The sequence below is a fragment of the Physeter macrocephalus genome, chromosome 7 (assembly GCF_002837175.3).
Source record: "Physeter macrocephalus isolate SW-GA chromosome 7, ASM283717v5, whole genome shotgun sequence".
NCBI classification, from domain to species: Eukaryota; Metazoa; Chordata; class Mammalia; order Artiodactyla; family Physeteridae; genus Physeter; species Physeter macrocephalus.
In genome coordinates, this window is record NC_041220.1 from 92,865,164 (window position 1) to 92,889,985 (window position 24,822).

Here is a 24,822-nt window from a genome sequence, read left to right on the forward strand (position 1 = left end):
AATGTTCACGTCACACTAAAAGGACAGAATGTTTAAATTCTCCCCACTGTTATTTAGTCTAATTCCAGTACCATTAGTTAGATAATATCTGTTTCTGCAGATGTTAGTTGTAAGTGTTATAATTAGCAAAATCTCCTGGGTTTCTCTGCTTTGAAAATAGATTGATTTCTCTTCCCGAGGGTGAAGTTTTACAGCCGTCTCTATGCTGGGGCAGCTATCTCATATTCCTGGCTTTTGACGTTCACTTTTTTCTCAGAAGTCGCCATGCTGTTCTTCCTTTTCCATTCTGGGGCGGGGGGGCCCCACTTGAGTTTACACCCATCTATATATACACACACAGCCAAAGAAGAATACAGCTCTTAAAGTTGTATAATTAATACATAATTTAAAAAATGTGTATATGCATTCACTTAACAACATTTATTCAGTTCTTCTATGTGCCAAGCACTGGCTGTATAGCACATATCAATTTTAATGTAACGTTCTGTTCTAGGAATGACACCTATGCACTTCCTTAATCTTGAGTCCATGGCAGATTTCATTAATCAATCATGGCTTTTCTTCCAGTCCAGCCACAGAAACCTTCCAGACACCACTAATGATCTTTTGGCATTGCTCCATGAAAGTAAACCTAGTCTCCATCTCATGTCTGTTTGGAAGGGGTTTCCATAACTAGTGACTTCACACATTAGACTGAGTTCTTGCTTCAGATTTGATTTAATTTAACGAATATGCATTGAGTACCTTCTATATATAGGAGGATATAATTGCTGTAATTCTGCTGGGCACCAAATTAAAAAGAAAAAAAAAAAAACCTCTTTACCAGGTCCATAAAAATCATAACTCTCTGGCAGGGACTCTGAATTTTAAAAGTTGGGCTAGCATTTGGAGTTTGTAAAGAGTTCTTGTGTGCTGGATGGGAGGATGCATCTACCGGAATTAGGTATTTTTCCATTATTGGCTTTTCTGACAGAGGTTTTTGTTTTCTCCCAATGCTGCTTTAGAATGCTCTTGAGAGACGGAAAAACTCAAAAGGCCAGGGTAAATCCAGCAGCAGCGCTCTGACTGGAGTCCTGTCTGCAAAGCAAGGTAGGAGTCATTTTCTGGGAGGGGCCACCTATGATCACAGAATGGTAGCACTGTGGGTCCACATCTCGTTTTTTGAATTCGGAATGGAAGTGATCCTTAGGGCAGTCACCCCCAAACTTCAACCTGCATCAGGATTGCCTGGAGGGCTTATTAACACACAGATTACTGGGTCCCACCTCAGAGTTTCTGATTTAGTAGGTCTAGGGTGAGCCCAGAGAATATGCATTTCTAAAAAGTTCCCAGATAATGCTGATGCTGGTTCGGGGACCCTGCTTTGAGAGCTGCTGCATTAGAGGTCTCTCTAATGACTGGACCCCATTTGCACCTATTCCCCTAACTATGCTCCTCTTTCCAGAATGTTTTCCCTTCTGTAATCACCAGGTTAGCATCTCCAAGTGTCCGTTCCATCCTCACTGAATTTCTCCTTTTCCTGGCCTCTATGATCAGACTAGAATAGTCTCACAGCTGCTGAAATCATTTTACCATGGCACATGTGCCTTTTTCAAAGAAGCTTTTATTGATTGCAATTTTGTTCCTCCTTCTTGTCGATTCCGATGAAAAATAATGATCTTCCAGGAACAGTCAGGGGGAATAAATAGCAGAGAGCTTGCTTCTGACACTTAATGTTTGGGAATTCAGTTCTAAACATGATCCTCAAGTGGACCATACTGGGCTGGCCTGCTTTGGGCTTGTTGGCAGTGCAGACCAGCAAGGATCACGTGGCAGTCCTCATCAGAGCTACGGGGGATTAAAAAAAAATGCTGAATTCTCCAGCCTACCTAATAATCAAGGCACTTTTCCAAGCAACTTCTTTTTTTTTTTTTTTCCACTCAACCAGAAAAGGACACCCTAGGATTATTTTTAAAAAGAAAACTACAGTACTCTATACAAACGTGAAGTAGCCCATCTAAGTATAGCTCTGGATACCCTTCATAACCTTTGAATGTTGAATGTTTGAATGTTGAGACCCAGTCCTGTCACTGACCTGGGGAACGCTAGCCACACTCAAACACGCTGGCAGAGCAGTGAACCAGGCACAAACTTTCTAGAGAACCATTTGGTTCTCTGTTATAAAAAGCCTTAAACTGATCCCCTTTGAGCCAACAAGAAATGATTACAGACATATGCAAGCATTTTGCTTCAAGAAAGTTCTTCCTACATTAGTTATAATAAAAAACATTGGTAACAACATAATTGTCCAGGAGTAATTAAATAAATTACTGTAGATCTATGCATGGACTACTAAGCAGCCGTTACATTTTATATTTTAGTAGATATTCATGATGAGACATAAGGTTAAGTGAAAAAAGCAGCTTTTTCCCATTTTTGGAGAGAAATGTGTGAATTTGTGTGTCTACATATAGGCATATAGGAAATGGTGTTCAAAGATATATAATGAGAGATTTATATTATTTCTTCTTTTTTCTGTCTTATAGGAATACAAGTGCTTGTGGTCTTTTTGGGTTATCTCTTAGTTTCTAAAAACATGCATATACAAAATATATTTTGTATTCTAAATAATGTCCTACATTATCCTACCACCCACCAAGGGTACTGTGGGAAGCTGTGATATAAAGCCAGGAGCTCAGGACTAGAGTCATTTTCATTTGCATTGCTGTGTGACCTTCAGCTAATGTTTTTAATCCATCAGCACCTTGCTTTTCTGTCCATGAAATGGGAATAAATAACATTTTCCAGGTTCTTTTTAAAATTTGAAGCCTCAAATGAGTTAGTCAGCATGGGTGTTTCGAAAGCATAAAATACTGGACAAATGCAAAAAATTATTATCCTTTAAATAAAAGGTGTTGCTAAAAGTCCATGAGTACTTCCTCCTTTCTGTTTAACCCTCACACTAAATTTTATTTTTTTTCACTTTTGACTCTTGAAGTGGACTCTTCAATTACAACACAGTAGCGTGTGGAAGCCGGGAACTGATCCCAGCTTCCTTATCCAGGAAGAACTGACATTGGTTTGCATTCCAACGTTCCAGAAGGATTTAAGACTGAGTTGTAAATTTTATATCCCACCCAGTTCAGGATCTGTTATCTGAGGATCACGGGTGCAGTCTCCCAGCTACTCCACAGTCCATTTCTGATCTGAAATCTCTGGCAACAGCCCTGTTGGAGACAATCCATGAGAAAAACATGGTGATCCAGCACCAGAGGCAGACCAACAAGTAGGTGGCTGGACCCTGGGGTGCAGGGCGGGCGGGAGATAACGTGGGACCATGACTGTCAGCAGTGGGTGGCAACCAGGTGGTGGGCCTGCCGGCCTTAAGGGAAGAAGAGGAGAGCCCTTAAATCTGGAGGGAAACTTATTGAGCTAGAACTGTGCTTCTGCATTAGGACAGCATCTTGGCTCTCAGCTGGAACCAACATGGACATAATACTGGTTTTTGCTTATTGAATGCTTACTCTGAGCCACTCACAGAGTAATGCATATTACCTGGCTGATTTTGATGGTGTGCTTGCCTGGGGAACTTAATCTACTCTCCTCCACATCTTCTCTAGGGGAGGCACCTCCTCGTGCCATTTTAACCTCACAGCACAGCTTTCTTGGGCTCTGAATAGCAGGAACACCCAAGCATCAACTTACAGGCAGCTGGGCCTAGAATGGAGTCTCTTGCCACTTTTCCGGATCAGCGAAAAAGATGGTGAAAAGAAACAGTAATTAAAACAGAGTGTCTTATTTGGTTACTATAAATATGTTGATTATGTTGGGCAAAATCAAGCAAGTTAAAGTAGCGGGTCAAGACAACAGAAGCAAAATTGGAAGCGTTCAGAGAATGGTGAATAAACAATAAATTAAAGCAAAAAACATTGCAAACAGGGCCAGCTTTGAGGACCAGCGACTCATGCAGTCACACATGGCCCAGTGCTCAGAAGGTCCCTGCACTTGGTCCAATCAATGCTTTGCGTCACCATCTTGAAAATCTTTATCTTTTTTGAATTAAGGGGGCCCTGAATTTTCATTTTGCGCTGAGCTCTGCAAATTATGTAGCTGGTCCTGCTTATAAGACCTACATGTGGAAGCACAATTTAAGCGTGGAATACAGGAGCAAGTGCCCAAGGCTGGGCTTCCGGCAAGAACAGGGAAGGGTCAGGGAATTGGGGGCCTGGTGAGACGGGGTGCAAGGAGAGAGGCAACTGGAAAATGATGGAGAGTATTGTAAAAACAAAATAACAAAAAGAGAGGCCGGGAGTAAAGGGAAGATTGAGCAAGAGATTAAGGTATATATAAAAGAAGGCAGAGAGCAGTGGACGGAGTCTGGGCAATCTCAAAGGGATGACAGGGGTAATTTATTGACAGAAGAAGTTTTAAAAATTCCTTTAAAAGACATCTTAATCAAGGACTGAAACAGCCAGATGCTAAAATGGAGATATGCCTCGGGGGGAGGACAAAGAAACGGGAGTCTCCCCAGAATAGGTACAAGGTCTGTTTTATTCAGGTAGAATCCCCTGCACCCGGCAGTGTCCCCAGGAGCCTTCTCTGTCCTCACCAGCTCCCTATAAGGCACCCACTGGGGCTCTTTCAAACCTCCTCAGGTCTTCTAAACCCTCGTCTGTTCCCAGCAGGTGACCTCAGCTCCTCTTTTACTGAGAAAACAAAGCCTACCTATCCTGAGCCGCAAGGCTTACTGCTCCCGTCAAACCAATGTCTTCCTTCCTATCCCTCCAGTCTCTGGGAAACACACCGGTCCACACCATCCTCCCTGCTTTGGGGCCCAGCTCTCCTGTGACCTCCTCTTTCAACCTCTTCAACTTTTGCCCCTCCCCCTGCTTCTGCGTCTTCACCCAGAAACCTCCCAGATCTTCCTGAACCCCCCAAAGGGTTCCCGTGAATTCCACTCACCTCCAATCTTTGTGAACAAGAGGCCACCTCTACTTCTTCAATAGCCACCCCCTCAAAGTGTGTTCTGGGGGGCACCTGTGTTAGAATTACTTGGAGGGGGTGCTGGTTTAGAAATGCAGATTTATGGGGGTTTCTGGAGGGAGGGTCAGGATTCTGGATTTTAGCAAGCCCCCAGTGATGCCATGGGCAGGAACCAAAGATCACCTCGCTTCAAGACCTCCCAAGACCTCTTCTGAATTTTCCATAGCAATCTTCCTTTGAAGGTCACCAGTACCCCCAAACCCCACTTTCTGCGTCTCTTTCATCTATAATTTCTCTTCATCCCAATTCCCGTCTTGAAACCCATCTTCTTGGATTCCTCCTACTCACTGTACTGCCTCGTTCCCTTCCCCCTTCTCCTCTTCCCCCTCCCTCCACCCCAGGTCGCCTCCTCCACCTCCTCCTCTTTTCTTTGGTCTTCCATCTTCTTCCCTCACTGGGGGACCTCACTCCCTCTGTCTTTGCCTCTTGTTCTCTGCAGACTCTTCCTAGAACTCTTGTCTCCACCTCGCCATCGAGAGCAAGACCCACATTTCCGTCTGCTACGTTGACAGTTTCCCCTGATAGTTTTTCATCTCCTCAGATTCAATGAGTCTAGAGTCTGGAGCATCCATCCCTTAGTACATTTTAAATACTTTAAAATGCTTGTGCCCTTTGACCCAGAGGGTCCGCTTCTAGGAATTTATCCTAGAGAAAAAAAATCAGAATGGTGCCCTGGATTTATACATAAGGTGGTTCCCTGTGGATTCATTTATCAGAGTGAAAAAAACGGGAACAACCCAAATATTTTTAAATTGGAGAATGGTTAAGATTACAGTAAATCCATAAGGCACAATATCATGCAGCCATTTAAAGCGTGATTTGAAGAATATCTAACGTGCTCTGCTCACCATCCTAATACCTAGGTTTGACCAACTTCCACTTCACTCAGGTTGAAGCTGTCCCAGGGCCAGTATGTTTGTCCATTTTGGTCACTGTTCTCTCCCAGTATGTCAGATGGTGCTGGGCCCACAGTGGGTGCTCGTGATTATTTGATGAATGGATGACTGAATGTCCTCTAACCCTTTGTTCCTGTTCCCTTAATACTCACATGCAAACAGGCATTAAGTTTTATGGTTTTCATGCATTCATTCACTTATTCAGTATATATTTCCTGAGTGCTTGCCAAGGTCCTTCAGTGTACATCTCCTACCTGCCCCTTCTTCGTCCTTCCCACCAGACCATTACCTTGTCCTTGGGAAGATCCTCCCATCAGACCCCAGCTCACCTCCTCCACTGCTTGCCCGGCCACACTCAGACCCACCTGCCAGCTACAGTGCCGATCACGACACAAGCCTCCACCGAAAAGCCCAGCTGAGTCCCACCACCTGCCAAACTCAGTATCCCCAAGCTGCTGGCCTGACACTCCCGCCTCTTGTGACAGATTGATTTCCTTATACGCTCCTCCCATACTCCACTGCAACCGCACATATCCCCAGGTGCCATGGGCTCTCACCCTCTGTTGAGAGAGACAGACATTTTCATTTTGCTGGCTTTATTTTTTTAATGTACCTTTCCATTTTTAACTACTATTTAATAATTTTGAACCATCTGTTGATTTACATCTTAAAAGGTTGAGCAACAATAGATCGCCAAACTACTTTTATCTCTCAGCCACCCAATTCCCCTGCCTGGAAGAAACCACCATTCCTCCTTTTTTATGTATCCTCTCCAAGGATGCATATACAAGCAAACGCATAGTACATTTATATAGAGACACATAAATGCTCATATATATTTATATAGACATAGATTTTCTTTTTTTTTTTAAGTTTTTTTTTTTTTTTACAAATGGTAGCTAATATTCATCAGAAAATCTTTTTCACTGTCTTCCACCTTGCTTTTTTCTCTCATAACAATAGAGCTTGAAGATGGCCTCATATCAGTACATTAAGTACCTAATGTGCCATTTTTAATACTTTGAAGGTCTTAAGTTTCACACTTTCAATAAATGTTTTATTTGGGGGTATGGAAAGAAACGAATTATACAACAGATGGAGTGAGGACTAAGAATAAAATGTGCATTTGGTCTGCTTGCTGTTGTCCCCCATGATTTAGCCTTTTGTACCTAAGATTTAAAAATAGTTTTGTTTGGGGCTTCCCTGGTGGCGCAGTGGTTGAGAATCCGCCTGCCAATGCAGGGGACACGGGTTCGAGCCCTGGTCTGGGAGGATCCCACATGCCGCGGAGCAGCTGGGCCTGTGAGCCACAACTACTGAGCCTGTGCATCTGGAGCCTGTGCTCCCAACAAGAGAGGCCACGGCAGTGAGAGGCCCACGCACCACGATAAAGAGTGGCCCCCGCTCACCGCAACTAGAGAAAGCCCTCGCACAGAAACGAAGATGCAACACAGCCAAAATAGATAAATAAATAAATAAACTCCTACCCCCAACATCTTAAAAAAAAAAAAAAATCGCTTTGTTTGGCTGGAGCATTAGAAGTAGGAATACAGGTGTTCTGTTCTGTAAGAGTGTGCTCCCTACTGGCTCTCCACCGCCTGGCGCTTACCCTCCTACTCCCTCCCCACACTCACACCCACCCTCTACCCACCCCCACGCTGAGAAGGCCCAATGGGAGCCATCTCGAAGAACTGATGAATAAACCTAGGACTTTATAGTTTGAGAGGAGGTTCAATTAATAAGCATTTTGCTTGAGGGACTTCTTGTGAGTTTGCAGTTGTCTAGCTATGGTTAAAGAAGGGACGGGGTTCACGTGTCTTAGAAACAGGTGGCAAAGCATTAATGAAGAGACAGACATTAAGAGTTATGTCTCACAGCACACCACCTTTGGTCCTCCAGCCCTTCCCAACAAGCCATCACTCTGCCAGTGCTGGGGTGATAACCATGGTGGTTCGTACGTGAGGATATGCTGGCCTTTCACTACCCTCTGTGCTTTGCCTAAAACTCTTCACTGCTCTCCCCACTCCCTGGCCAGTGGTAGTTCAAGGTAGTGGTAGTGGTGGCCAGTGGTAGTTCAAGACCTTGGAAGTTCAAGGTCTTGGAAGCAGCGGGGGCTGTCGGGGATCAGAGCAGAGATTCAAAAGAAGGTCCCCTGGGGTGGAGGTGGGGCGGCACAGTTCTCTCCAGTCTGCAGGGGGCCATGGCCACCTCTTCCTCTTTGGGATCGGGCTCCCCCCAGGACCCTCACTCAGAGATTCTTGCTTGCTGTGTTGTCCAGAGAGCGAGGACAGAGGCACAGTGGTGGCCGGCTCCCGGGTTCGTTCCGTCTTTGCAGATTTCCTGTGGTGTTGCTATCATCAGAAACTACTACTGAAAATCTCTCTAGAAGCCTGGCATCTGGAGGATTTTTCTAGACTACTAGGTAGACATATGCTGAAATCTCCCCTATCCTAAACCAAGCCACCGCTAAATAAAAACTTTATTTTAAAATCTCCCCCGTCCTTCAAAAAAAAACCAAACAAACCTCTCTCAAGCCTGTTTATGCCTCAGGCTACTTACCTGGCTGTCTCCTTGGATTCCCTGCTAAACTACTTGAAGAGTCATCTATATTCACTGCTTCAACCTTCTCATAGGCTGCTTTTCCCACCCCTGTTACTTGGATTCACCAGGAAGGGATTTCACCCCTTCCTCTGTCTTGTAACAGCTCTCTCAAGGGTGGGGCATGTCTCCTTAGTGGCCTTTTTCGTCCTGTGTGACCACCTTCTAGAATAAGACGATACTGACCATGCTGCCCCACCGGGAACCTTCTCTCCCCTTCCCCACATGGCCCTGGCGCTCCTCTTCCCTCCCCACCTGTGCTTCTCTGGTCCTTTCTCACCTTCCGCAGGTGGTGCTCTGGCCCTCTGTTCTTCTGACTTCTCACGCTCTGTTGGGGAGCAGAGCCACCCCCAGCGTATACTCTCGTCTTTGCTCTCCCAGATCCTCCTGTCTCCCAGTTGTCCAGCTATCTACCCCGATATCCCGTAGGCACCTCCAACTGCTCATCTTCCTCCGTGTTATTGCTCCATTCCTTTGGCTTCCCTGCATCCCCTCCGGCGCCTTTGAGCCATCATCATCACTGCCCACTACAACACTCTCCTAACTGGTCTTTCTGCTTCAACTCATCCTCCTTCCAGTTCATTCTCAACCCCACATCAAAAACAGTTTTCCTAAACTTCCTTATGCTGCTTCTCTGCTTACAACCCTTCAATATCTCCTTGTGGCCAATGAATAAAAGTCTCACCATTCTCAATATGGCAGCGAGATCATTCATGATCTCGGTCCCTACAAGCCGCTCTGATTTCATCTTTCATCTAATCTTCACATCTTCTCCACAGTTCTACTGAAGGACTTGTGTATTTCCAGGCTCGGGTTTTGATCCTGGACCCTCCACTTACCAGCTGTGTCACCCAGGGCAAGTTAGTTGGCCTCTAATAAACGTAATAAGAGCTACCTCATCTATTGTCACAAGGGGCTAAGGGAGATAATATTTGTGCAAGGCTTAGAGTAATACCTGGTACAGAACAAGTAATTAATATCAGCTGTTGTTAAAGCCTTCCACTGGTACTGTACTTGTGTGCATCTGTCTGTCTCCCACCAGAATTTTAGTCCCTAAATGTAGGGACAGGGTCTGCTTCTCTTCAGTGTCCCCTACAGCCTCAATAATTGTGGGATTGGTTGAACTTCATTGAATAGACCCTGTTTGTACTTCTACTGTCTCCATCTACGAATACTGCCAGCTATTGAGACTCAGATAACCCCCTTCTCGCTGTGGGCTGCATCACACCACGTTCAGTGGACCACCTGCCATATCTGTTCAGTGTGAGGCCAGTTAGAAGACTCTCTGTCATTTGAAGTATCTTGGGTTATATTTTGCAAGTCCAGCTATGGCTGCATCCATATATCAGTTATGAACGGTTTTAAAGAGAACTTGCTTTAGGTGTGAGAATGCTGGTTTTCTAGTGCCATTAGGGGGTTGTTGGTTAAGAGCATGCACTTGGGAGGCAAACTGAGGTATAGGTTAAAAAGCCAGACTCATCACCAGCTGAGTCCTACATGTGGTTTTGGTTAACTAACTTCCCTGCCTCTGTTTTCTAATGGGAGGAGTCGACTGTGGTGGGTGAGAACACTGGGGGTTGGGAAAAGACACAGCTTTGAGATGAACTGTGTGTCCTTGGACAAGTTGCTTAACCTCTCTGTTCGTTAGAGTTCACACGTGTAAAAGGAGGATAAAAATACAGTCACGCTGCAGAGTTTTTGTCAGGTCAGATTAAAAAATGCATATTTAGGGCTTCCCTGGTGGCGCAGCGGTTGAGAGTCCGCCTGCCGATGCAGGGGACACGGGTTCGTGCCCCGGTCAGGGAAGACGGTCCGGGAAGATCCCACATGCCACGGAGCGGCTGGGCCCGTGAGCCATGGCCGCTGAGCCTGCGCGTCCGGAGCCTGTGCTCCGCAACGGGAGAGGCCACAACAGTGAGAGGCCCGCGTACCACAAAAAAAAAAAAAAAAAATGCATATTTAGTAGGTGTTTGGCATAGGCTCCGACTCAGACCTGGGACTCAGGAAAGATTAGTTACTATTTGTGTTAACTGTAGTGTAGTTGTTATTGTTATTGATGTCATTATTGTTACTATTACTACTACCACAACTTCTGCTGGGTCCATTTTATCACCTCCAGCCCTGCATCAGATGCTTATGTCAGGCTAAAGAAGAAAGCAGTTGGCCCTGACAAACTTAGGCAGAGTCCCTAAGAGTAGGTTGTTAGGGACCCCAACAAATTCACCTCAGCGCATTTCTGGGAGACATGGCTGCGTTATCCAGGACCATCAGAAAAAATGCAGCCAAATGTCTCTGCACCACGCCTTTGAATGTTGCCCTGACGGCATCCTTCATTGTCCACAGAAGAGTTAAGCCTTATCTTTTGTTTCCAAGAGGCAGCCACGTACAGATGATCTGATCTTGCTAAGAAGCAGGCATCAACTTGAACACTGCTGTGATTGCATCTCAGACCCATCAGCTGGTGAAAAGGGAGCTCGGATCAGAGGGTCTGAGCAAAATATTGAAAGTGAGATTACGAAAAGAGGTGTTTATTGAGGGGTCAGAGACATGAAAGCAGAATAGACCCAACACATAGAGTGAAAATTGAAAGTAATTGATAACGACTATGCAGAATTTAAGACTTAAGGACAAGAAGAAAAGAAAACTCTAAGTACCTAGATGAACAAAACCACATAGAGTCACGTCAAAGAGTTTTCTGTGAACTCAAAGGGAATATTAATTAAGACGCCGCAAGTGAATTCAGGTAAAATAAGGATGAATTCAAAGCCACATATATATGTGCAGATATATACATATTCATGTCTCGGTATGTATGTGGGTGTGTGCAGCTATGTCTGGAATATAAAGAGAGGTAGAAGAACAATTCTGGCGTTCTGGTTTCTCCTGCTGAAAGGATTTGAAACTTGGCTATTAAGGTGATTTCCACATCATTTTAGCACAGCAATGCCAAGAAAATCCCCCAAAGATAAAGACTGGTTTATCAATTTCTGGGCCAATGGAAAATGATTGAAGTTTTAGATGACTATCAAATCATTTCCCAACTATATTTAATTTTGTGTAGAGTGAAGGAGGGAAAATATATGCCCACATTTATGTCTTTCCATGCATATAGACAAAGTTTGGCTTCCAAGTAAACAGAGTAATCTGTTCAAATACACATTCTAGATCTTATACATCACAGTGAGTCAGAATGGTCACCTTGGAAGGCAATGTAATTATTCTAGTGATTCTGTAATTTCTGAAAAGTTTTTGATATGCCTATTTTTAAATTCTCTCCAGAGATCATTACAAGCCATGAAAAAAAGGAAAGCATTTATTTAATCAAATATATTTATTGAGCACCTACCATCTACCAGACATTATGCTAGATATCAAGGATATGGACATCTGTAAGCCATATTTCAGGTCTAAGAAGGCGGATCTTATTATTTTATTACCTCTAAGTAACATTACCAAGCATGTTCTTCCATATTATTTGTTAGACTTGGTTGTTTCTGAAACTCCTATCCACCCTCAAAGAATCAGGGTGTGATACTTGTAAGAGTATTCAAAATTAAGTGTCATCTTTAGCATTGAGCAAATGTCTGGGCAATGGTAGAATCATTGTTTGGCTGTGCAGCTACCTTTGTGGGAGAAGATTCACTTGAATGGCAACATTTCAGTAATTTTAAAATCATTTTTAAAATCACTTTATATTTTCATATGTACTTTCAGTAGAGTACGTGTGTGTGTAGCAAACACACACACACAGTTTTTAGCATATATCTTTTAAGTCTCAAAACATGTTCTGTCTATTAGGGCACTAGGGGGCTTCCCAAATATCCTGCTCACAGCCCTGAGAGCTAATGAGATCGATGTGCATTGGTGTCTGTTGTCATTCTCTCCCCTTTTCCAGAATCCTAGGGAATCGGGTGGCTGAACTGGAGAAAAAATTAAGAACTCTGGAAGTTTCTGGTTTGTGGAGTCTTCCAGGTAAGTAGAACTTCATGAAAATTTTCTTTTTATGAAAAAATAATTTCTTTTTTTGAAAATTTGCAGAGCAGACTTTACCTTTTTAATGTTCTTTTATTTGATGATCGTTGCTGAGAAACCTACAAGTGTTTTAAACTTAGAAGCCATCGTTTTGGAGGAAATCAGAAAAAGATAATAAATATGCAAAGTGAACTATGAAGTTTTGCTAATCTAAATTCTGAAATTGTCATTGTATATGTCTGTATATATTTTATTTTTAACTTTTATGAGTATGGTAAATTGCTTCATTTTTTTCCCTGTAGGTGTCTTATAGAGATGTATTCAATTTAATCATCACCTAAAAATGAATATAGGAACTCACAAAAAATTTATTCTAGTTAATCATCAGTTCTAAAAATGAATGTACAAACTTACAAAGACTTGTTCAATTTAATCATCAGTCCTAAAAATGAATATAAGAACCAACAATTGTCTATCCCAAATGCACTTTATAACCCCCTTCTCTCTTCCCGCCCCCCATCCCATTTGTTACATAGATCGAAAATCAAAACTTCCTCTGGAGATTGTTTTTTGCAGTTGTACAGGGTGTGAAGAAACTGATGTTTCACTTTAATTAGCTATATTTACCCATTTGTTCTGGTAAAATACTCCCTTCATGAGACCCCTGTCAGCTATTCTTCTTTCTCTTTACATTCTCCAGAAACGTATTTATCATTTCCACCACCTCCTCTTTCCCTGGAAACAACTTTGTACCAATATTTTTAGTTACTTAACCTTTCTGCACAAACCCTTCTCTACCCTTGAATCATATTGGTTGCTTCCTTGTAATGGATGAGAAATTAACATTGCCACCGGGACATGGACAAAACCACATGTTTTCTTAACATAAATCTGAATAGCCACCTTAGGTTGCCTGGAAGTGTGTTTCATAAATTGGAATTTTTAGTAGAGATTCCTTGAACTTGATGTCAAAAGACCTAACAGACCTAATTAGTGGCAAGTGCCATCCTGGGGATTTGAAAGATCCATTTTGCACAAAAACATTTTGATGCAGTTAAAACCTAATCTCCTTTGAAGGCCTTTCTTTTATTGCATTGAATTTCAACACAGTCAGGCAAATTTATCGTTTATTTGTGCAGTCAGATTGCTATTTCTGTGCTTGTACTGGAGTCTGGATTTCCTTTTTCTCTCCAAATGACTTAGTGAGATTTCACAATGTTTTATTTCTACAACTTATGTAAAAAGATGGAAGTTGAATAAATGAAAGAATGCTGAGAATTTCCTATCTCTGCTGTTGTTTGGTCTAGGTTAGAATGGCTATTATGCAATAACAATTGTTTCTTTCCTTTTTTTTTTTTTTTTTTTTTTTGCTGCCTGAAGGCCTGAGCTACAATGTTTCCGTAGGATTTGGGAGTATGTTCTATTTGAAATATCTTTGTTTGTGGCTAATAGCAGTGCATTAATATCATCCCTGCATGTAAATAAATAGAAATGCATTCTCTACGTATCCTTGCACTTTTCTGATTAGAACAGCCAATTGAAATAGAGAATTCAATTAGCACAAAGCAAATATTAAATGGTAAAATTAGTTTGGACGGCAGTAACTGAATGGATTTTACGCCCTAGCCGTGTTTGTTCTAATCTCTGGCCTCCACATAGGTACAAAGTGGGAGGACAGAAGTAAAGAGCGGCAATTCCCCCTGATCTGACACAGTTTATGTAATGGCAATAGCATTGCTCTGGTGCAGTGATGAAGGGGGTTGCAATGAGGTGTCACCTTATGATCATTTTCAAACCATGGTGAGATTGGGGGGTGGGGAGTGGCCTCTTTCAGTGCAAATCAGACCAGTCTCTCCTGTCTGCTCATTGTTCTGTGGTCTCCATTTAACCTTCTGAATAGCAGAGCAAGAGGAAGTATGTTCTTTTTTCCTTCTCTTCCTTCTCTTCCTCCTCTTCTTCCTCTTCCACCTCCTTTTCCTCTTCTTATTCCACTTTTCTCTTCTCTTCTCTTCTTCCTCTTCCTCTTTCCCCAAGTAAGAGCCAAATCATAGGATTTCAGCCAACTGGAGGGGATTGAGTCCCAGTGGTTCCAGAGAATCGCTAGCTCTCTCTTATTTACCAGCATCTTGAAAGGATCAGTGTCTCCTCTAATAAATCAACCCATAATATACTGATACCTTTTTGAGCATCAGCTTTGTGAATTCAATCCTGTACCAGGCATTCTAGACATGCCCCTCGCCCCCTCCAAGAATCTACAGTCCCACTAGGGAAGTAAGATGAATATGCATCGAACAGTGAAAGGAAAGCACAAAATATTACATAATTAAGTATCAGTTAAGTGATAAAGATGTTAGTGTGTGAGGGAATAATGTGACAAGTCATCGAATGCTGGATTTAGAAGGACAGATGAGAGCAAAAAGTTCAAGGATGGCAAATGCTTGGTGTAAATAACCAACACCATTCTCATGCCAGTGGCAGGCATTGCTAATCAATCACATCACTCCTTGCTGATCTCACATGTGGCCCTAAAAACAGTCTTCCATTTTTGCTTTCCAAGAAGCCACCTCTTGGTCAGAGTAGATATTTGAGAGAAAACATTTTTCCCTTTCCTGATCTAGTCTGATCCCCTCATTTTAGATAAGGAAACAGAAGCTCAGGAAGTTAGCTGATACCTAAGACCACAGAGGCTGAACTCAGGTGTTCAGATCTTCATTTCAGCGCTCCACCTGCACTGGGGAAGTACAATTCAGAGAAGAGGGACACACACAGGGGGTGGGGGGTGTAGAGTGTAGATTAGATCAGCTGGCGATTGGTTCTCAAAGCAAGTTGAACTGGAGAAGAAAAATTCAGAAGCTGGAACCATCTATCCTGAGACTTTAAAGGACCATTGTGAAGGAGCCCATCACTCATTACTATAAGGCAGAATTACTCTTGGACTTGGAGCATGCTATGATTTTCCTTTGACTCTCTTCTCCCTCCCTCCTCACTCTCTCAGCCAACAATATATAGCTCTTGATGGTGTCTGATAAAGTTGGGGCAAATGTGTGATCTTGCTGGGAAGTAGACAAGTCTAACAGATGTCACAGCCCACATGGAAAAATCATCTGGAAAGCAGAGTGTACTCCAGACTGTTTAACGGGTCCCTGAGAAGTGGGAAAGGCACGGGGCTATTTTGAGGAAGCCAGGGGGTGGGCTGTTTGGCCATGCCCTTCAGGAAGGAAAGACCCTCCACCTTCCTCAGCCCCTAACCTGTCAGCCTCATTCTCCCAGCCTTTTGCTGGAGTCTGCAGATGAGAATGATGCTTGGGGGGAAGCGGGGGACTGAGGGGAGATTTCCTGGATGTGTTCATGCTCTGAAAAGAAATACTGAAAGCCAGAAAAAAATCTGGCTAGAACAGAGCCTGGCTCTTTGAGCTTTTTATTTGAATTCTCTCTTCTCCACTCTCAACATCAGCCTGAGGAGGAAAATGTGCATTTTGAAAGTAACTGGCACATTTTGGAGAAGGGGACGAGGGACGTTGTGTTACAGGGAATCAGGAGGGCTTCCAGAAACTCAAACACCAGTTGAATGAAAGGGCCTGTGTGACCTACATTGGTTGTGGTTCACATCTGGTTCATGGATCTCCCTCACCCCACTCCCCAGTACCAAGAACCAAAATGCAACTAGGAGATAGCAGACCATCAGTTTAGAGCTCAGTTTAGTCAACACAGATAGAATCCGGGTTTAGTTAGAAACAATAAAACTGAGAGCCTTCTAAGGAAGGTCTTTGAATTCTTCAAATATTTTGCAAAAACCAAATCTTGGCATTTTACCATCAGATAAGGAAATGATCTCTGCAGGCAGGAATTTAGGGAGGTATTTAACTTCTCCCCAGCCCCTGCTTGGACTGGATATGGATGAATGGCGGCTTCTATTTCCCTCGTCTGCATGCCTGTTGTTCAGATTCTTGGAGAAATTTTATGTGCTGGTACCGGTGTTTCTGAGGAGCCATTGCGGAGTGGATAATCCCTGTGGTTGGAAACAGCCACGGAGACATCCTGCCCTAGAGAATTCCTCACAATAGGAAGGGCCGAGGCTCCCCGCACCATCCACCTGGTGCCTTAGTCACTCGGCTGCAGGCAGCTCCCAACTCCGCCCATAATTCTGATTCCTTGGCCACAGGGCAGAGGGGACTTGGAAGGTTTGTTGGGACACAGAGTGCAGAGTGTGCCTCTTCCTGAGTCCCCTTAAGGTTAGAGCGCTTCCAGCCTACCTTCTAGAGAAAGATGGGTCAGGAATTGCAGTCCCGTCCCTGACTTGAGGACAGTAACTGTTGCCTTGGTGGAGAGAAACAAAAGAAGCCCACCTGAGGCATCTGCTATGGCTTCATTACAACCATTAGTTCCCCATGGTGTTTCTAGAGTTTATCTTTGCAGCACAAGAGGAGACCTGACTGGGTTGACTTCATCCTGAGAGCCTCTTAAAATATCCCAAGGTATAGCTCAAACGGTTCTCCTTGGGAAACCTCTCCAGACTGTGGTCCTAAAGATTTCGGGACTTTTTCCACCTGAGACAATAGCTGTGCTGGTGGAGAACTTCAGGGTCAGCTCCTATCAAATTTCTCTTCTGGGATGACCCTCATAGAGCAGAAACCAGAGACCAATGGCTGCTAGTAACATACTCTATCTGCCTGTGGCAGCTGCAAGCACCCATGCCCACCAAGACATCAGGATTTCCAAGAATGCATCAGCCATTTATGCACAGTTATCAGCTGTTTATGAAGCACCTGCCATACGCCAAACTCTCTACTACAGTCTTGGAAATCAAGTTAATAAGACGTGCACGGCCTACAGGGAGGGTAGTATTATAAACAAGTTGAGGGCTCCGAGGTACAGGCCAAGGCTCGCCTGGCTATCCAAAGGAGTGGACATCTTGACCCAAATACCGTTCTGTGCTCTGCCGAACCTGAAACGGAGTAGAGTCATAGAACTTTAGAGCCTCTGATCTGAGCCCCAGAGACGTTCAAGTGACTTGGCTTCAGATAAGGTCTCGTCCAAAGTCAGACAGTTGAGGCTGGAGCATGGGCTGAGCCATGGCCCCCAGGGTTTTTGCTGTTGGCCTGCTGGTTCCCACCGAGAGAATCTTCAGGGCTCATGGGCAGGAGTTTGGGATCAAATCCTCCCTGCAGGGCTCTCCTCACCACTGGGGCAGCATCACTTTCTGTGTACGTGTCTTGTGTCCATGTGTCTGTGCTCATCAAGCTCATGTTTCAAAGCCACGCTTCCCTGATCCTCACCCCCATACCTTGCTGTGGCCTCAAAAGTAGAGTTGTAATGGTTTTCCTTTCCTCCTTCTCTTTGCCTCAGGCTTTCTCTGTCCACTTAGGGAGTTCGTGTGAATCCATAAAAGGGTTTGGCTGGTACAGGTCTCTATGTCCTAAGTCGAGTTTAGCTGGGATCATTTAGGGAACCTGATGCTACCTGCCTTATGACATACTTATGATTCGATCTAAATGACCAAAGCTAATTAAATCAGAGATATGTGTATGGCAGTTCTGTCTCCGCCATAAAGTAATAATTTCAACGTGTGGAATTTATTGAGCGCTGATGAAATGCCTAAGTGCTTTACATGAATCAGTTCATTTTATCACCACCACCCCATGAGGTGAGTGCTGTTATTCTTCCTCACTTTACAGATGAGGGCTCTGAGGCTCAGAGAGGTTCAGTGACTTGCCCAAGGCCACCCAGCTAGCAAGCGATGGGGTCCAGGACACAAGCACTACAGCACGGCTCCAGAGCCTGCGCTCAAAGCACTCTACTGCTGTCGTTATTATGGTTATTGTCTCACCCAGATCAAAGCCACTCAGTTCTTGGCAGACGTAGCAGGCTACCCCTTAACGGTGGCACTTGTGGGCAGCCATGTCCTGAGCAGACTCTAGGACTCATAGGCAGCTGGCCCTGGACCTTTCTGCAGGGTCCTCACACTGCAGAGAGGGCAATGCTGGACCTTTCCTCCCACAGCACTCCCTGCGATTGAGGAAGGTGCCTTGTTCACCCAAACAGCCAGTCCCTTGTGTGGGATGAGTGTGACCATGACTCCAGTGGTGACATAATATGTCCATTTTCCTCTTTTCCATGACAGGAGGCAAAGACACCATATTGTTTGGTGACCCCGCTCTTCCCACCACGCAGAGGTCGAGATCCCCACTGCTCAAGTTCGTCGAGCAGCTCACTGAGAACAAAGCGAGTCCCAAGGATGGTAAGCAGCCCTTGATTTCTTGCTCTTTCTTGCCAGGACTGTGCCTGGCACAGGGGCTTGGAGGACATCGGTCCTTCGCCTTCCTGCAGCTTCTGTGGCACTGTTGGGTCATCCCTCGTGTTTCGTCTTGTTGCCTATGTGGGTTTGTCTTGTTTGGAGCTTCCTGCAGAAGAACAAGCATCCCTGCACTCTCAGCGTGGTGGCGTAGAGGTTGAGAGTGAGGGCTCAGGATTTGAGCACCCTGGGTTCATATTCCAGCCCCACGTCACACTGGCTGGGAGAACTTGGACTGGTAACTTCAACCTCAGTTTCCCTACCTATAAGACGGTGAGATGTGGTACCAACGTCAGGGAAATCTTGGCACATTGCCTGGCAATGTGGTAAGTGGTCTAGGAATCAGTTGGATGGAGAAAAAAAACTTCTTTACCGGGCACACTCTCTGGAGGCAGTGTGTTTTGAAGGGGATCAAGGGCCCATTTAAGGTGCCAGATGAAGCAACAGGGTCGAGAACCAGATCTCTTCCCAGGTGGCAGTCTCATTTCCCCGACTAAACTATCTTTCACACCTTTCTGAGTTTTGCTCATCTTCTCCCTCCACCCCCAGTGTGGTTACCAGCTTCCAAGATGGCCCCAATTGATCTCCACTTCCTGGCATTTGTGCCCTTGTGTAGTCCTCTCCCACACTGTATCAGCGTTGGTCTGTGTGACTGATGGATTACAGCAGAAGTGATGGTATGTGACTTCTGAGGCCAAGTTATGAAAGACATGTGGAGTCTGCCTTGCTCTCTCTACCTTGGATCATTCACTCTGGAGGAAGCTGGCTGCCATGTCCTGAGGATTCTTGAGCAGCCCTACATGATCTTCATGTGGCCTGGAACTGAGGCTTCCAGCCATCAGCCATGTGAGTGTGCCATCTTGGAAGCAGATTCTCCAGCCGCAGTCAAGCCCTCAGATGACAACAGCCCTGTTTAACATTTTGATGACAACCACATTAGAGACCATTAGCAAGAACCACCCAGATAAACTGCTCCCAGGCTCCTGAGTCTTAAGCTGCTAAGTTTTGAGATAATTTGTTACACAGCATTAGATAACTAATATACCCAGCACACGGGTGTCATGCTTCTTTCCTGGATTTCTGCAGTTCCTCTCCATCTTCTCTTGCTCAGAGTCATGCCTTCAACCACTCCTCTATGAAAATATTTTTGAAATTTTTTCCCAGTGGGTCCCGTCTGCAGAGTTACAGTCCCATATTTCCCAAAGCACAAAATTTCCCACCTGCGTATTCTATGGACTTCTCAAGTATGACATCGCAATTCTTCCTGCCTCCTCTCCTTTTTGTCACTTAGCTATCCAGCAGAGTCATCATCAACCACCGTCCACTTTCCTTCTCCATCCGTATCTTGTCTGCTGCTACTGTTTCTTCAGAGTTTCTTGTATCTTGTATCATTCTTGTATCATTTCTACCACCTCTGGCTTGGTTTAGGCCCTCTTGACCTTCTTGGCAAGGCTTCCATCCTGGTTTTCCTGCCTCCCAGAATCTCCTTACTCCCTTCCCGTCTTCATCCTCCTGCTGTGGGATGAAGCTTCTGGAGCACTGCCTTCCGTCATGGTTGTACTCTGCTCAAAAATCTCAAGTGGCTCCCAACTGTCTATTGTTAGCTGTTGTATAATAAAACACCCCAAAACTTAGAACTTAAAGCAACAGCTTTAAGGATGTATTATTTATCCTGAGTCTTTGGATCAGACGGGTGGTTCTGCTAATCTGAGCTGGGTTCAGCAAGGCTGCCTCCTGCTTCTGTACAGCTGTGTTTTGAAGCCTAACCAGATCACTCATATTAGTGCATGGAATGGTAAGAAGAGAAGCCTGGACAGGTCTAGGATTTCAACAGAGAGGTTCCCCAAGTACATGCAGGAAGAATTCCTGGAGAGAGCCCCTGACTTGTGTGGTTCCCACACTGGCCAGAAGACAAGGCTGGGACTTTCTAGCCAGCAGCATGTGGCTGTTTGCAAGGCTGGCCTGTAACACACCATAGCCCACTGTGCAGTCTGGAACATGTCTTGCCTGGTGGTCATCCCATGCCAGCATCCAGTGTCCCCATGGAGATCCAAAGCCCTCTGTCTGCTGTGGCCTGCTGAGCCCCCGGGCAGGCCCAAGCCTGCTAACCTGACATGGAGTCTGAGCCTGGCTTGATTTTCAGAAGGGTGGCGTAAGTAATGGCCTGATTCAAAATGATAGCTTTCAGAGTTCCATCATTAGCTCTCATTGTTCCAAGCCTGTCCTTCGCCAGCACGGGTGGCAACAAGGAAGCATTTATGTAGCTGCTGTCAGTGTCTGGGATGCCCTCATCACCGCTGCATCTCTGATTAATTCCAACTGAAAGCAGCTCACACTCAGGAGGACAAAGCCCATCAGAGACCAGTTAACAAAAGAAGATGAATGTGCCCTTCGGGCCAATGTTAGTGGGGAGGGAACACATTTTTAGAAGACCAGCAATCCTTTCTACAAAGAGCTACTGTTTTTTTCTTTTAGAGAAAATATTTTTTCTTTCTGCACTATTTGTGTCCTAATGCATTTGTATCAGTTGATTGCCTCATCATTATTGATATGTATATTGTTATTAATAAGTATTAATGATACTAATTCTGTTTGCTAAAGCAGCACGGAATAATTACTATTTGGGGGGTAATAATATTTTCCAATTCGAGCCAATTCAGAAATCTTTCTTTTATGGAAATGGCAATGCTATGTGTCTGTTCTCAAGGGAGAAATAAAACTCCCACAGCTTAAGAGTCAACATTCCAGAATCACAGAGTTAAAGGAAGATTCTGCTCCCACAGCAGATAACCAGAGGTCCTCCTTATTAGCTCAAGAGTTGTGGTATTTTCAGTAACTTTTCTTTGTCTTCTGATCACTACCTGAGTATACTTTTTAGATATCTTTTGGATAAACAAAAGCGAGAAGAGGATCGGCAAATCCTGCTGTTGTACCATAAGCCAGTCTCAGAGCCTGGTCCCTATATGTTTACGGTCCCGAGACTCTGAAAATCTAGGCTTTCTCGGAAAAAAAAAAAAAAAAAAAAATCCGCAATAGGACCAGACAAGAGAATTACAGCCATGTCCATCCCCTTATTGCGACTGTGCCTTGACCTATAATGATGACAGCAGTGTGGCCCCCGTTCCCCTCACCCCCCAAAAGTTGAAAAGTTCTCCCTGGTAATCTCAGAGGTTTGCCATTTTAAAAAAGATTCATACATTTGGATGTGAGCAGAATGTCATCTAAAAAAATGGCACAAGGCAAAGGACCGGCGAACCAAAAGGCCCCAGTGTAATTTAGACCACCCTCCCTTAGATGTAAATTAAGGTAGAGAAGATTAACCTGACCTACAGTAAAAACAGCGCAAATGGTTTAGGGGTTAGGTTGTTATGGATAAGGTTAATTAATTTTTCAGGGGCACCGGAATATACTATTAAGTGTCCTGGAAGAAGTAATTTCATAAGAGTAATTTCCAGAAGGAGTTTATTCATCTCACGTTGGTGAAAAATTTAGCTGCAGAAAGGACCATAATTTACTCCTTTTGAATAAAGCTTCTTGCAGTATGGTGGAAACTGGCTCATTTTGACTCCGTGTTTCCCCGTGTCTCCTGTATAACCACTATAACATTTTTTCATTTGTTAGTATGAAAATTATGTGATTGCTTCCCTGAGCTACCACAGATGTAGCTAAATGATTGTGTGAGTTAGAAATCTTCTCTTCTCAAAGTGCCATTTTAAGAACTTTTAGCAACCTGAACCTGGAACAGATAAATTCAAGGACTGCTTTCATTTATTTATGGGTGGTATTGAAATATATGTACTAACATATTCATTTATTCATGCATTCATGTATATGTCTATAGATTCAAACATTTAATAAGCTATTTACTGAGCCCCCGCTCTAGAACACTGGAAAAGGTAAAAAATTAATCAGGTAAGATTTTATACTTCAGGTGCGTTTTATAAGCTAATTATACATAAGTAACAATTTAAGGGTTAAAAAAGTAAAAAATATGAAGTTCCCTTGGAGGTTCAGACACAACCTTGTGGGGATTAGGACAGTGGAAGGATTTAATCAAACAGGCTTCACAGAGGAGGTGGAGGTGGGGCTCACTCTTGAAGCTGGTCATCTTGACGCATCAAGGAATGATGGTCATGGAGGCATCAACCATGTAAGCAAAGACGCAGAGGGCAGGGCTGGGTGCCATGAAGGGTTTGGTGTGGCTGGAGTATAAGGACACGAGGAGAAGAGTTGGCATGGCAGGTAAATGGATGTTGGGTTACTGAAGGTCTTGAATGTCAGGAGAAGCTTGGGCTTTGTTCTCAGGGTGGTGGCAGACTTTGGAGGTTTGAGAGCTGGGGAAAGGCATAGTCATATTTGTGTTTCACCTGTAGTGTTTCTCACACTGTAACGTGCAGCCACATCGCCTGCGATCTTACTAAAATGCAGATTCTGAACCAGTAGGTCTGGGATAGGATACTGCATGTCTAACAAACTGCCAGGTGATGCCACTGCTGCTGGTCCAGGGACCCCACTTTTAGTAGCAAAGCCTTAGGGAAGGTTCCTCTCCTGATAGGTTGGATTGGAGTAGGAGGAGCACAGGAACCGATTAGGAACTAACACACGTTATCCTGGCTGAACAGATCTGAATCGTTACTTTTCTAAAAATCAAGACTTGCTTTAGTCACTCATTTATATATTCATGAATTTCATTTAAGCACAAGTAATGGTCTCATTTTCAGGTACAATACTTACTGAAGTCAATGAGCTCTTAGGAGAGTAATACATAGTGGTCCATGACTAAATACAGGCTTTAGAGTATATACAAGATTTGGTCGAATGTCTGTCCCTGGGAAATTTCTATGGTCATTACAAGGACTTAAGAGAAGGAAAATGGCTTCTTTTGAATGTGAGAAGCAAATCTATATCAGAACTAGAGGCCTGGGGTGTGGGGACAGCAGTCAAGGTCTGCCTTGACTTCTGGGAACCGCAGGATCTAGTGTTGAACACACATGTCTGGGTGCCAAGAGTTCACTCCCCAAGTGCTTCCCAGGCTTGCAGAGCCTCTTTTGCTTGTTAGGTCCGGAAGGGCCATCAGAGAGTCCTGCCCCTCATTTTGTATCTGAAAAAAAGAAGGCCATGCTACCAGAAAACTACTAGAGCTAATCAGTGAATTTGGTAGAGTACCAGGATACAAAATTAGTGCACAGCAATCTCTTGCATTCCTATACACTAATGATGAAAAATCTGAAAGAGAAATTAAGGCAACACTCCCATCTGCCACTGCAACAAAAAGAATAACATACCTAGGAATAAACCTACTTATGGAGACAAAAGACCTGTATCCAGAAACCTATAAGACACTGATGAAAGAAATTAAAGATGACACAAACAGATGGAGAGATATACTATGTTCTTGCATTGGAAGACTTAACATTGTGAAAATGACTATACTACCCAAAGCAATCTACAGATGCAATGCAATCTCTATCAAACTACCAATGGCATTTTTCACAGAACTAGAACAAAAAATTTCAAAATTTGTATGGAAACACAAAAGACCCCAAATAGCCAAAGAAATCTTGAGAAAGAAAAATGGATCAGGAGGAATCAGGCTCCCAGACTTCAGACTATACTACAAAGCTACAGTAATCAAGACAGTATGCTACTGGCACAAAAACAGAAATACAAATCAATGGAACAGGACAGAAAGCCCAGAGATAAACCCACACACATATGGTTACCTTTGACAAAGGAGGCAAAAGAATACAATGGAGAAATGACAGCCTCTTCAATAACTGATGCTGGGAAAACTGGACAGCTACATGTAAAAGAATGAAATTAGAACACTCCCTAACACCATACACAAAAATAAACTCAAAATGGATTAAAGACCTAAATGTAAGGCCAGACACTATAAAACTCTTAGAGGAAAACATAGGCAGAACACTCTATGACATAAATCACAGCAAGATCCTTTTTGACCCACCTCCTAGAGAAATGGAAATAAAAACAAAAATAAACAAATGGGACCTAATGAAACCTAAAAGCTTTTGCACAGCA

The 24,822-nt window shown here is 43.8% G+C and overlaps 1 protein-coding gene across 1 annotated transcript in view; it reads left to right on the forward strand.

Moving 5' to 3' along the window:
• The window catches only part of CCDC149 (coiled-coil domain containing 149), a 105,484-nt gene that overhangs the window by 69,887 nt on the left and 10,775 nt on the right, over positions 1-24,822 (forward strand). The window contains 5 exon segments of the mRNA XM_024119364.3: positions 1,005-1,089; positions 3,121-3,265; positions 12,412-12,488; positions 13,869-13,901; positions 18,610-18,726. Coding sequence (XP_023975132.2) covers positions 1,005-1,089; positions 3,121-3,265; positions 12,412-12,488; positions 13,869-13,901; positions 18,610-18,726 — 457 coding nt within the window.